Consider the following 11,848-nt stretch of genomic DNA (forward strand, 5'->3'; position numbering starts at 1 on the left):
ATATTAAACAAGAAGGAACTCAAAGCCGATCCTTGATGTAGCCCCACCTCCACCTTGAACTCCTCTGTCTGACCTACAGCACATCTCCCTACTGTTGTACTCCTCTCATACATGTCCTGAACTACTCTGACATACTTCTCTGCCACTCCTGACATCCTCATACAGTACCATAGCTCCTCTCTCGGCACTCTGGCGTACGCTTTCTCCGATACGGTATGGAATTTGCACTGATGATTCGCATGTTTAAATTTGGCATGTTTTTACGCCGGATGCCCTTCCTGACGCAACCCTCTCTATTTATCCGGGCTTGGGACCGGCACAGAAGTCACTGGCTTGCAACCCCTGTGGCTAGATTCAAAGATGAAATGGACCATCCAGAATATTAGCAGCAACAAGTCCAAAAGCCAGGGTATGTCATGGTCTGGGGTTGTGTCAGTGCCCTTGGCAAAGGTAACTTACACTTCTGTGATGGCGCCATTAAGAACAGTACATAGAGATATGCTGCCTTCAAGATGACATCTTTTCCAGGGACGCCCATGCATATCTCAACAAGACAATGCAAAAACCTCATACTGCACATTACCAAGGCCTGACTGTGGAGGAAAAGGGTGTGAGTGCCTGATTGCAGTCCTGACCTGTCCCCAGTAGGGAATGTGTGACAATCTGTTTTATTAATGTGTTTTTTTTTTTCAATAAATAAAAGAAAACCTAGGCCTCTTGCGCACCTTAAGACTTGTTTGCAGGAAAAATGGAACAAATCACTCAGTGCCCTCAGTCCCTAAATGTCTTTTAAGTGTTGTGAAAAGGAACGGCAGCATCACACCATGGTAAAAGCTTTACTGTCCCAACTTTTTTCAGAATGTGTTGAAGTGTTTATTTTGAACAAAGAATAAAACTGATGAAGTATCACATCAAATAATGTGCTGCTGTATTTGCAATGCAATACAGAGATAAGACAGAGATAATTTACACATCACTTTTTTCTACTTTAATCTTGATTTCACATACCGTCCCAACTTTTTTTGATTTGGGGTTGCAGTAACCTTAGCTGAGAATATCACTTTCTTTGTTCTTCACACATGCCAAACAACAACACAGAAAAGTCAAATATTATGATTACTCCTGTAAGATAAAGAAATATACATTATAATGAAGTGTGTGTAATATCCTTTGTTTATATTCAAGTGTTTATGCTAATACTTTAATAAGAATGGATGAGCTTCACAGTGAAAAGACACTGAATTATTAATAAGAGCTTTCTCTGTTTATAAAAATATTCTGCTTTGCATTATGCTATCTTGGAGCCCAAAAGGATGAGCATACAGCAACTGATGCCTGCTGGGGATTCTGATAATTGAAAGGGTTTATACACATGCTTTGAGTTGACATTTTTACTGCAGCGCTGGCTCAGTTGCACTTTATGTGTAAAGGGAAACATCTTGGTTTACTGTATCTTAGACCTTCACCTTTTGACATTTATTGCTTCACAACAGAGATTACAGTCATCTAAATGAATGACTTCTATTAATTAAACATTAATTTGAAATACAATATTTATTGATCACAGGTTTGAGTGTGTTGCACACAACTTTGATGGGGAAGTACTTTGTGGTTCTATAACCACTCTCATTAAGTGACGTAATAAAATTCCATGCATTATGTACACAAAACTAAATGTACATAAAATTACAATGTATCTACCCTCAACTTGCTGTTCTACATCCAGAATAGACCATGCTTAACTACTGCTTTAGAAATGTAAACAATAATTTCATCAAACTTAACAAAATGACCATAAGAAATATTACTGCCATATTTTGCCCATGCACATCACAGTGGATAACTTGTTTTATTCTTGCAGGAATGGTAAAACATATTATCTTCCAACATCTGCCTCTTCAGTGAACATACCAGGTAGATGAGCTATGTTTGCACAAGCCTTAGAATTATTATTTTACAAACTACGTGATACCGGAAGGAAATTGTGCTTTTTATTACAGATTGAAAAGGAATCAAAAGCCAAGTACCTTGTAAGAAAAGCTTGATAAATACAAAATTCATGCCTTGAAACATTTTCAGAAATGTGACAGTTTGATCTGCTTTCTGCCAGTTGTAGAGCCACATATTACTTATTTATCTGCTTGTTTATTTTACACTGTACTCAGAACCCTCTCCACACCCAGCAACAACTGCAAGGTCCTAGCATGCATATCAGCTAAATGCTTCTTAGAAGGATGAAAGAAAGCTTCACATGACAGATTCTGTGCTACACTAGGTAGAGATATTTCAAATATACAGTAGTCTAACGGACCACTTTGCATATTTGTGGGACCAACAACTGGCTTTAGCTCTGCAAATAAAGTGCAATGAGAAACACAACCATACACACTAACACATGCTCACATACTTAGCAGCACTCATGGTGCACACACACACAAATGGTGAAATATCAAAGCAATATAAAATACTGTGTTCAAATATTGGAAGGTCTAATTCTTTGCTGCAACATCCCTGGCCTGATAATGTACGTCCAGGTGTAGAGACAAGATGTAGCCTTTTACTCACTATGAAGGTCAGGAAGGACAAGTTTAAAATTTATGAGAAAATTGCATTTGATGTTCCCTTTATGGCTGAATCAGCAGATCAGGCTACTATACCCCTTGAATCACTAATATACACTATTTTAACACAGTTAAACATAACCAAACCACAACTACAATGCATGATAAAAAAATGTTATCGTTAAAATAAAATATCTTTCTGGCAAAATCATCCTCTGTATACAATAAATGCATATAAGAAACAAATGTCATTATATCGCTAGTCTTTCTTCTTACCTGCGAAGTGGATTCTAAGTGTTATTCCTTAATATTTAAATGGTGAAATTATCTTCTAAAATGAACGGCCAACAACAAATAATCCAGTGGGTTACACATCACAACTGTGTAGGACTGTTCCAACTCTTTCTTCCCCTGTGACCCTCTAAGACCAGAAAAATGTTTGGCTCTCTAGAAAGGAAAGGGGCACTTTCCTCCTCTAAAGGAAACTCCTGATGAGTTCCTTCCTCTGCACTACCACAATAGCATGCAAGCAACTGGAAACACTAGGATCACATCCTGAGTTTGAGGCAAAACACTGCTTTCACAAAGCCCTACAAACCATGTTTCTTTAACATAGAGTTAATGAGTTTTACTGTCACCAAGATCTCAAACTGCATTATTACTGAAACTAGTCCATATCTGGGCATTACAAATAGTCATAAGCAATCAAATGTTTGAACACTTCATGTGATTATGTGGCTTTGTATAAAACTTTGAATAGGATAAATTATATCAGTAATCACAAAAAAAGTCACAAGTGGTTTGAGGACGCTATTTACTAAACCCTTGTGGCAGTGGTGGTTGGTATTGTAATTCAACCACTGGGTGGGGTATTTAACTACGGTAACACTGAAAGGTTGTAGAAACGGGACCTGATTTTTTTCTCAATATGATTCTATGCACAATGTGAAGTTTACAATTCAATTCAATCATGATACAATTAAAAATTCAATGACAAGAATGCATGACTAGCTGTGGAATACTATTTTATTTACAAAAAATATGAAGGCAATGGTGTATGAGACCACACGATATATATTGCAAGATAAAGCAACACATTTTGTGACATTTTTGTATTGTAATTAGGGGTGTGCAATATTGACATCTGAATATTTTGGGGGATTTTGTCGATAATAATCAGCAGACGATATTTTGCATCCATCAAAAAAATGTGTTTAAGTCTTATATTGTACTAGTTCACTTTTGTTAGTAGTATATTAATTGTTCCTTATTAATGATATTAATGAAAACAGCATAGTTGATATGCTGATTTACTTAAAACTGATACATTCAAGTACAACCATACACAAACATTAAAATCATTGCTGACTGTGGTTGTGTGCTGGTACCTTGGCTGGTTTAGTCCTGTTGTGGACAGCTGACTCCCAGTGATTTTCATACTGTATTCTTCATATACTGTGTAGTGGTGAGTTCGCACACAGATGGTGAAACAAGCTGTTGGTTTGTCTTTAACACCAACCAATTTCTGAACTAGTGTGTAGGCTGACATGTTTGAGCAACATCTGTCTTTCAAAGCCAAAATACCACTGTGTGAGTGAGGATGATCCACGCCTGGCAATTAAATTAACTATGTAGATTGCAAGGCTTTTGGTGTCTGCATTTTGTCTCTTTGTGCCATCTGTTCACTCATTTTTAGGCAGCTATGCTAACTTAACTTGTGGTGCATTGATCATGCTGCGTGCACTCTCAATGCGGAAGGGAAGAAGGCTATTAAACTAGGATACAGGAGGCAGTGAATGTGTGGACTTCGAAGGCATGTTTCTGACTGTTTTTTGTAAAGTGAGTGACAATTTTGGGCGGCCCAAATTTGTCATAAATGTATAATTTCACCAAAAAAATTAAACATTTTGAGCTTCATAAACACAAATGTTAGGTGGAACTGTTGCATTGAATTGTGTACACTTGTACAACTGTACCTAATGAAGTGGTCGGTGAGTGTATATAGAACCTTATTTTCACTCATTTTGAACCATGTACAGTATGAGATTACTGGTTAACCAATATAAATCATCACCTACATAAAATACTCAAAATAAATGTCTACTGAAATTAAATCTTACAATATGTATAAAATATTTTTAAATTTGGCAAAACCATCCCCTTCTCTATCTAATGTGCATTTACATATTTATGTATGTGTACCCCTAGTGACAATTTACATAACACAAATGAGGACTGCCCTGGTATCTGAATACTGTAGTTAACTGTGCATGCCACGTAACTACAACATCCATGTTTTGATTCTGACTGGGGACCTTTGCTGCATGTCATGCCTCTTTTTCTACCCATGATTCCTGTCTGCTGCTTGCAACTAACTCTTAAAAATTAGAAGAAAAAAATGTGAACCCCCCCCCCAACAAAAAAACTTCTATAAAATGCAAATAATGTTTCAAATTGACAAACTGATGGATGGTTCCAAATGTCTATATCATTTGTATGTGTACTAAAAAAATAAAATTTGTGATCCAAAAGCCTGGTTCACCAATGAATCCAGTTTTCACAGAAATAAATGAACTTATAATTAAAGGCTTTTCATCATACTCGTATCATATCATATCATATCATATCACAAAGGCATTGCTAAATAGAGACTTAAGAAACCTTATAAACTATAAATCTTTTTATTTTGTTTATTTAGCAGAATGCACACAAAACACCCAAAAAATAAAATTCTATCTCCATCATATCTGATCAAAACTGTGCAACTCTCTATCAACACAAATATGTTTTTGCAAATGACAAAAATGTGACAGTTTATTTGTGATATTGCTTTATGTAATCATAAGGAGTGTGTACAAATGAAATTAAAAGAGAGCGAGGATCATACAACAGATAAGAATAAAAGTGACATGATTAGGAAACGAAATATGTTGAAAACAGTTAAAATAAAATATCTTTCTGGCAAAATCATCCTCTGTATACAATAAATGCATATAAGAAACAAATGTCATTATATCGCTAGTCTTTCTTCTTACCTGCGAAGTGGATTCTAAGTGTTATTCCTTAATATTTAAATGGTGAAATTATCTTCTAAAATGAACGGCCAACAACAAATAATCCAGTGGGTTACACATCACAACTGTGTAGGACTGTTCCAACTCTTTCTTCCCCTGTGACCCTCTAAGACCAGAAAAATGTTTGGCTCTCTAGAAAGGAAAGGGGCACTTTCCTCCTCTAAAGGAAACTCCTGATGAGTTCCTTCCTCTGCACTACCACAATAGCATGCAAGCAACTGGAAACACTAGGATCACATCCTGAGTTTGAGGCAAAACACTGCTTTCACAAAGCCCTACAAACCATGTTTCTTTAACATAGAGTTAATGAGTTTTACTGTCACCAAGATCTCAAACTGCATTATTACTGAAACTAGTCCATATCTGGGCATTACAAATAGTCATAAGCAATCAAATGTTTGAACACTTCATGTGATTATGTGGCTTTGTATAAAACTTTGAATAGGATAAATTATATCAGTAATCACAAAAAAAGTCACAAGTGGTTTGAGGACGCTATTTACTAAACCCTTGTGGCAGTGGTGGTTGGTATTGTAATTCAACCACTGGGTGGGGTATTTAACTACGGTAACACTGAAAGGTTGTAGAAACGGGACCTGATTTTTTTCTCAATATGATTCTATGCACAATGTGAAGTTTACAATTCAATTCAATCATGATACAATTAAAAATTCAATGACAAGAATGCATGACTAGCTGTGGAATACTATTTTATTTACAAAAAATATGAAGGCAATGGTGTATGAGACCACACGATATATATTGCAAGATAAAGCAACACATTTTGTGACATTTTTGTATTGTAATTAGGGGTGTGCAATATTGACATCTGAATATTTTGGGGGATTTTGTCGATAATAATCAGCAGACGATATTTTGCATCCATCAAAAAAATGTGTTTAAGTCTTATATTGTACTAGTTCACTTTTGTTAGTAGTATATTAATTGTTCCTTATTAATGATATTAATGAAAACAGCATAGTTGATATGCTGATTTACTTAAAACTGATACATTCAAGTACAACCATACACAAACATTAAAATCATTGCTGACTGTGGTTGTGTGCTGGTACCTTGGCTGGTTTAGTCCTGTTGTGGACAGCTGACTCCCAGTGATTTTCATACTGTATTCTTCATATACTGTGTAGTGGTGAGTTCGCACACAGATGGTGAAACAAGCTGTTGGTTTGTCTTTAACACCAACCAATTTCTGAACTAGTGTGTAGGCTGACATGTTTGAGCAACATCTGTCTTTCAAAGCCAAAATACCACTGTGTGAGTGAGGATGATCCACGCCTGGCAATTAAATTAACTATGTAGATTGCAAGGCTTTTGGTGTCTGCATTTTGTCTCTTTGTGCCATCTGTTCACTCATTTTTAGGCAGCTATGCTAACTTAACTTGTGGTGCATTGATCATGCTGCGTGCACTCTCAATGCGGAAGGGAAGAAGGCTATTAAACTAGGATACAGGAGGCAGTGAATGTGTGGACTTCGAAGGCATGTTTCTGACTGTTTTTTGTAAAGTGAGTGACAATTTTGGGCGGCCCAAATTTGTCATAAATGTATAATTTCACCAAAAAAATTAAACATTTTGAGCTTCATAAACACAAATGTTAGGTGGAACTGTTGCATTGAATTGTGTACACTTGTACAACTGTACCTAATGAAGTGGTCGGTGAGTGTATATAGAACCTTATTTTCACTCATTTTGAACCATGTACAGTATGAGATTACTGGTTAACCAATATAAATCATCACCTACATAAAATACTCAAAATAAATGTCTACTGAAATTAAATCTTACAATATGTATAAAATATTTTTAAATTTGGCAAAACCATCCCCTTCTCTATCTAATGTGCATTTACATATTTATGTATGTGTACCCCTAGTGACAATTTACATAACACAAATGAGGACTGCCCTGGTATCTGAATACTGTAGTTAACTGTGCATGCCACGTAACTACAACATCCATGTTTTGATTCTGACTGGGGACCTTTGCTGCATGTCATGCCTCTTTTTCTACCCATGATTCCTGTCTGCTGCTTGCAACTAACTCTTAAAAATTAGAAGAAAAAAATGTGAACCCCCCCCCCAACAAAAAAACTTCTATAAAATGCAAATAATGTTTCAAATTGACAAATTGATGGATGGTTCCAAATGTCTATATCATTTGTATGTGTACTAAAAAAATAAAATTTGTGATCCAAAAGCCTGGTTCACCAATGAATCCAGTTTTCACAGAAATAAATGAACTTATAATTAAAGGCTTTTCATCATACTCGTATCATATCATATCATATCATATCACAAAGGCATTGCTAAATAGAGACTTAAGAAACCTTATAAACTATAAATCTTTTTATTTTGTTTATTTAGCAGAATGCACACAAAACACCCAAAAAATAAAATTCTATCTCCATCATATCTGATCAAAACTGTGCAACTCTCTATCAACACAAATATGTTTTTGCAAATGACAAAAATGTGACAGTTTATTTGTGATATTGCTTTATGTAATCATAAGGAGTGTGTACAAATGAAATTAAAAGAGAGCGAGGATCATACAACAGATAAGAATAAAAGTGACATGATTAGGAAACGAAATATGTTGAAAACAAATTTAGCAAATGCATATTTTTTGTAAAAGGCACAGAACTTAAGGATGAATGAATTTTCTTAAAATGAAGAGAAAAATACTGACAGCAATTAAGAGAGCTGATAGTTTCCAAACAATGATTGTCTTTGCAATTATGGTACTGTATATACAACATAATCACTCTTTAGAATGTGTTATGAAGGGCCAGCTTTATGTTGCATATACTGCTTCTGCAGTGAATATATAATATCAAAGCTTGAAAATAAAATCATTTCATACAAAAAAGTGTTTATATTTGTGTCTGGGTGTATAAACAACGTGTTCCTTCAAAATAACTATTTTAACAATCTGTTCTGTTCAATAAACCCCTGGATACAAATACACCACACCTGTTCATTAACAACATTCATTTGATAGAATGGAACAGGACAACACAAAATCTGAATAAACTATTGGTAAAAATTTTATGATAGCAGATTTTCAATAATTTTGGTCTATGTACAAAAACAGTATTTATTAATACAATACAAATTCATCATATTTACAATCTGAAGGGATATTAAACAATCTCATGCATTCCTGTCTGATTACTGAAAAAAGAATTACTCGTTATTAATGATAATGAGGTGACTATGAACTTCCCCCTGATTTTTAAAGAGCTACAGTTTGAAGAATTGACCATAACAGGAGAATGTATTTGAGGGTACATGAGAGAGTTCAATTTTCCTCATAATTAGTCATTTTTTGGAGAAACATTTAGTTCAACTTTTGGCAGCTTAAAACCACCTCTTGAACCACTGTCACTGCTGGAAGATGAAGACAATCTTGATTTTTTAGAGGGTAGAGACACACCTGTACTTCCCTCTACTCTTGCTTCATTATCCTCACCAAGTGACACTTCATATGAGCCCTTTGACTTTGAACCAAAACCTCCAAAAGTGCCAAACTTCAACTTGCCTTTCTTTCCTTTTACCTTGCTTCCTCCTAGGTCTAATGAAATGTCGCCACCCTCAGCTTCTAAGTGACCTGAAGGAGAACTTGCTGCAAGCCCTCCCTCATCACTCAGAGAAGAAGACCAATGCCTCGATTTCTTAAAGAAATCAAGTGAAGCTGATTTGCCTTTAGTTGACACGCTGAGCTTAGGCTCACCCTCTAATTCAAAATTTCCACCTACCAGCTCCCCAGTATGTACACTTAGTTCTTGAGAGACCTTACCAGCATTTCCACTACCACTCAGTTCTACATCTGGTCCCTGAAGGTCACCTGCACTACTGCCCTTTGCTTTTGATTTACCAAATAATTTTGGCACTTTTACCTTTACTTTACCTTCACTATGCCTCACTTCTGGACTGGGAACCTTGATATTTTGTGAACCTGTTTGGCAACTAATAGATGGAGACTGTATGTTTATGCCTCCACTACCTGAAAGGCCTGATTCACGATTTTCTCCACTTTCCTGGCCTTCCATCTGAGGCAAAGCAATACCAAACTTTGGTATTTTGCCTTTGGAGAATGTTACTGTACCCTCTGAGTATTGAAGGCCACCAATTGCAGTGTCCCCTGAAACATTTGTATGAATCTCAGCACCACCTTTGACATTTGACATTTTAATATTAGGAGGCTTTAATTTCACATCTGGCCCTTGCAGACTAACATTTGCAGTGTCAGTACCAGATCCCTCAATGGCAGCGTTCAAGCTAGCTGAAGGCAAATCTAGATCAGGTGATTTCAGTCCCTCTGATAAAGATCCATCGCCTTTCAATTTTGGTGACTTGATATCGAATTCCACATCTGGAAAATTAAGCTTACCAAAAAGAGTCTTCTTTGCCTTTGTTCCTTTGACATGAATATCAGGGGTTTCTAAATCCAGGTCTACTGCTGGTGCTTCTAAGTGAACATTGGGTGTCTTTGCCTTTGCTTTGCCTTTGGCAAGTTTAAATTTACCTTTTTTCCCCTTTACATTGATGTTGATATCAGGGGCATCCAGACTTGCTTCAGTATCAGGGAGACCAACTTCTGTTTTGGAAACTTTTGATCCTGCAGTAAAGGTAGGAGTTTTAAGGTGTCCCTCCTTTTCAGGGGATTTCATTCCAAATTTAGGACCTTTGAACTTGGGAAAGGTAACACCTGTCTTTCCACCTTCAACAGTGATGGTAGGAGCAGACATGGCCACATCAGCATCAGTCCTGTATTTTGGTCCTTTCATGTCAGCATCTCCCTTAATTTTGGGCCCTTTCAGACTAATATCCCAGTCAGGCAGCTTGGGTCCTGAAATGCTGGGCATTTGGAATTTGGGTCCTTTGAGTTTTGCATCAGGACCTTCAACATCAATTTCTGGTCCCTTAATGCCAACTTTAGGTGCCTTAACATCAATGCCACCCTTGGGAAGTTTTATATCAACATCTGGACCCTCCAGTTTTGGGACATTGATGTCAAGTGATGGCATTTGGATTTTAGGCATTTGAATTCCACCCTTAGGCCCATGGATGTCGACCTCTGGACCTTTGATGTCAAGATCGGGTGTTTTAATGTCTCCCTTAATCTTTGGAATGGACATGTCCACTTCACCTTTGATTTTTGGAGCTTTCATATTGAAATCTACTTCTGGAAGTGAAAAAGATGGTCCTGAAATGGTGGGCATGCTAATTTTGGGTCCTTTCATTTTACCACTTGGACTTTCAATGTCAACATGTGGTCCTTTGATATCCACTTCAGGGGCTTTGAGGTCAATATCCGGTTTTGGAAGACTGACATCAATGTCTGGTCCCTCCAGTTTTGCACCTTTTCCTCCAAAATGTGGCATTTTAAATTTAGGCATTTTAAATCCTCCTTTGGACCCATCGATATTAACATCTGGTCCTTCAATGTCAAGCTTGGGAGACTGGATTTCACCCTCAATCTTTGGAACTGACACATCAGCATCTCCCTTAATTTTGGGCCCTTTTAGACTAATATCCCAATCTGGCAGTTTGGGTCCTGAAATGCTGGGCATTTGGAATTTGGGTCCTTTGAGTTTTGCATCAGGACCTTCAACATCAATTTCTGGTCCCTTAATGCCAACTTTAGGTGCCTTAACATCAATGCCACCCTTGGGAAGTTTTATATCAACATCTGGACCCTCCAGTTTTGGGACATTGATGTCAAGTGATGGCATTTGGATTTTAGGCATTTGAATTCCACCCTTAGGCCCATGGATGTCGACCTCTGGACCTTTGATGTCAAGATCGGGTGTTTTAATGTCTCCCTTAATCTTTGGAATGGACATGTCCACTTCACCTTTGATTTTTGGAGCTTTCATATTGAAATCTACTTCTGGAAGTGAAAAAGATGGTCCTGAAATGGTGGGCATGCTAATTTTGGGTCCTTTCATTTTACCACTTGGACTTTCAATGTCAACATGTGGTCCTTTGATATCCACTTCAGGGGCTTTGAGGTCAATATCCGGTTTTGGAAGACTGACATCAATGTCTGGTCCCTCCAGTTTTGCGCCTTTTCCTCCAAAATGTGGCATTTTAAATTTAGGCATATTAAATCCTCCTTTGGACCCATTGATATTAACATCTGGTCCTTCAATGTCAAGCTTGGGAGACTGGATTTCACCCTCAATCTT

General features: G+C 36.9%; 2 protein-coding genes across 6 annotated transcripts in view; both read right to left on the bottom strand.

Moving 5' to 3' along the window:
* klhl4 (kelch-like family member 4) overlaps nucleotides 1-5,725 on the bottom strand; it is a 31,048-nt gene extending 25,323 nt beyond the window's left edge. For 2 of the 3 annotated variants that reach the window (XM_020594186.1, XM_020594194.1), the window contains exon 1: nucleotides 2,838-2,966. The gene's annotated coding sequence lies outside the window, so the exon portion shown is untranslated. Of the gene's footprint in view, nucleotides 1-2,837; nucleotides 2,967-5,596 lie in introns of those variants that run through there. The other variant, XM_020594199.1, reaches the window with a different exon arrangement.
* A 2,289-nt stretch (nucleotides 5,726-8,014) lies between these two features.
* Nucleotides 8,015-11,848, bottom strand: part of ahnak (AHNAK nucleoprotein) — a 37,407-nt gene continuing 33,573 nt past the window's right edge. For 2 of the 3 annotated variants that reach the window (XM_020594165.1, XM_020594156.1), the window contains one exon: nucleotides 8,017-11,845. In XM_020594165.1, the coding sequence (XP_020449821.1) occupies nucleotides 8,972-11,845 (2,874 nt within the window). In that variant the 3' untranslated portion in view covers nucleotides 8,017-8,971. Of the gene's footprint in view, nucleotides 11,846-11,848 lie in introns of all 3 variants that reach the window. The other variant, XM_020594174.1, reaches the window with a different exon arrangement.

The sequence above is a fragment of the Monopterus albus genome, unplaced genomic scaffold (assembly GCF_001952655.1).
Source record: "Monopterus albus unplaced genomic scaffold, M_albus_1.0 scaffold2.1, whole genome shotgun sequence".
NCBI lineage: Eukaryota > Metazoa > Chordata > Actinopteri > Synbranchiformes > Synbranchidae > Monopterus > Monopterus albus.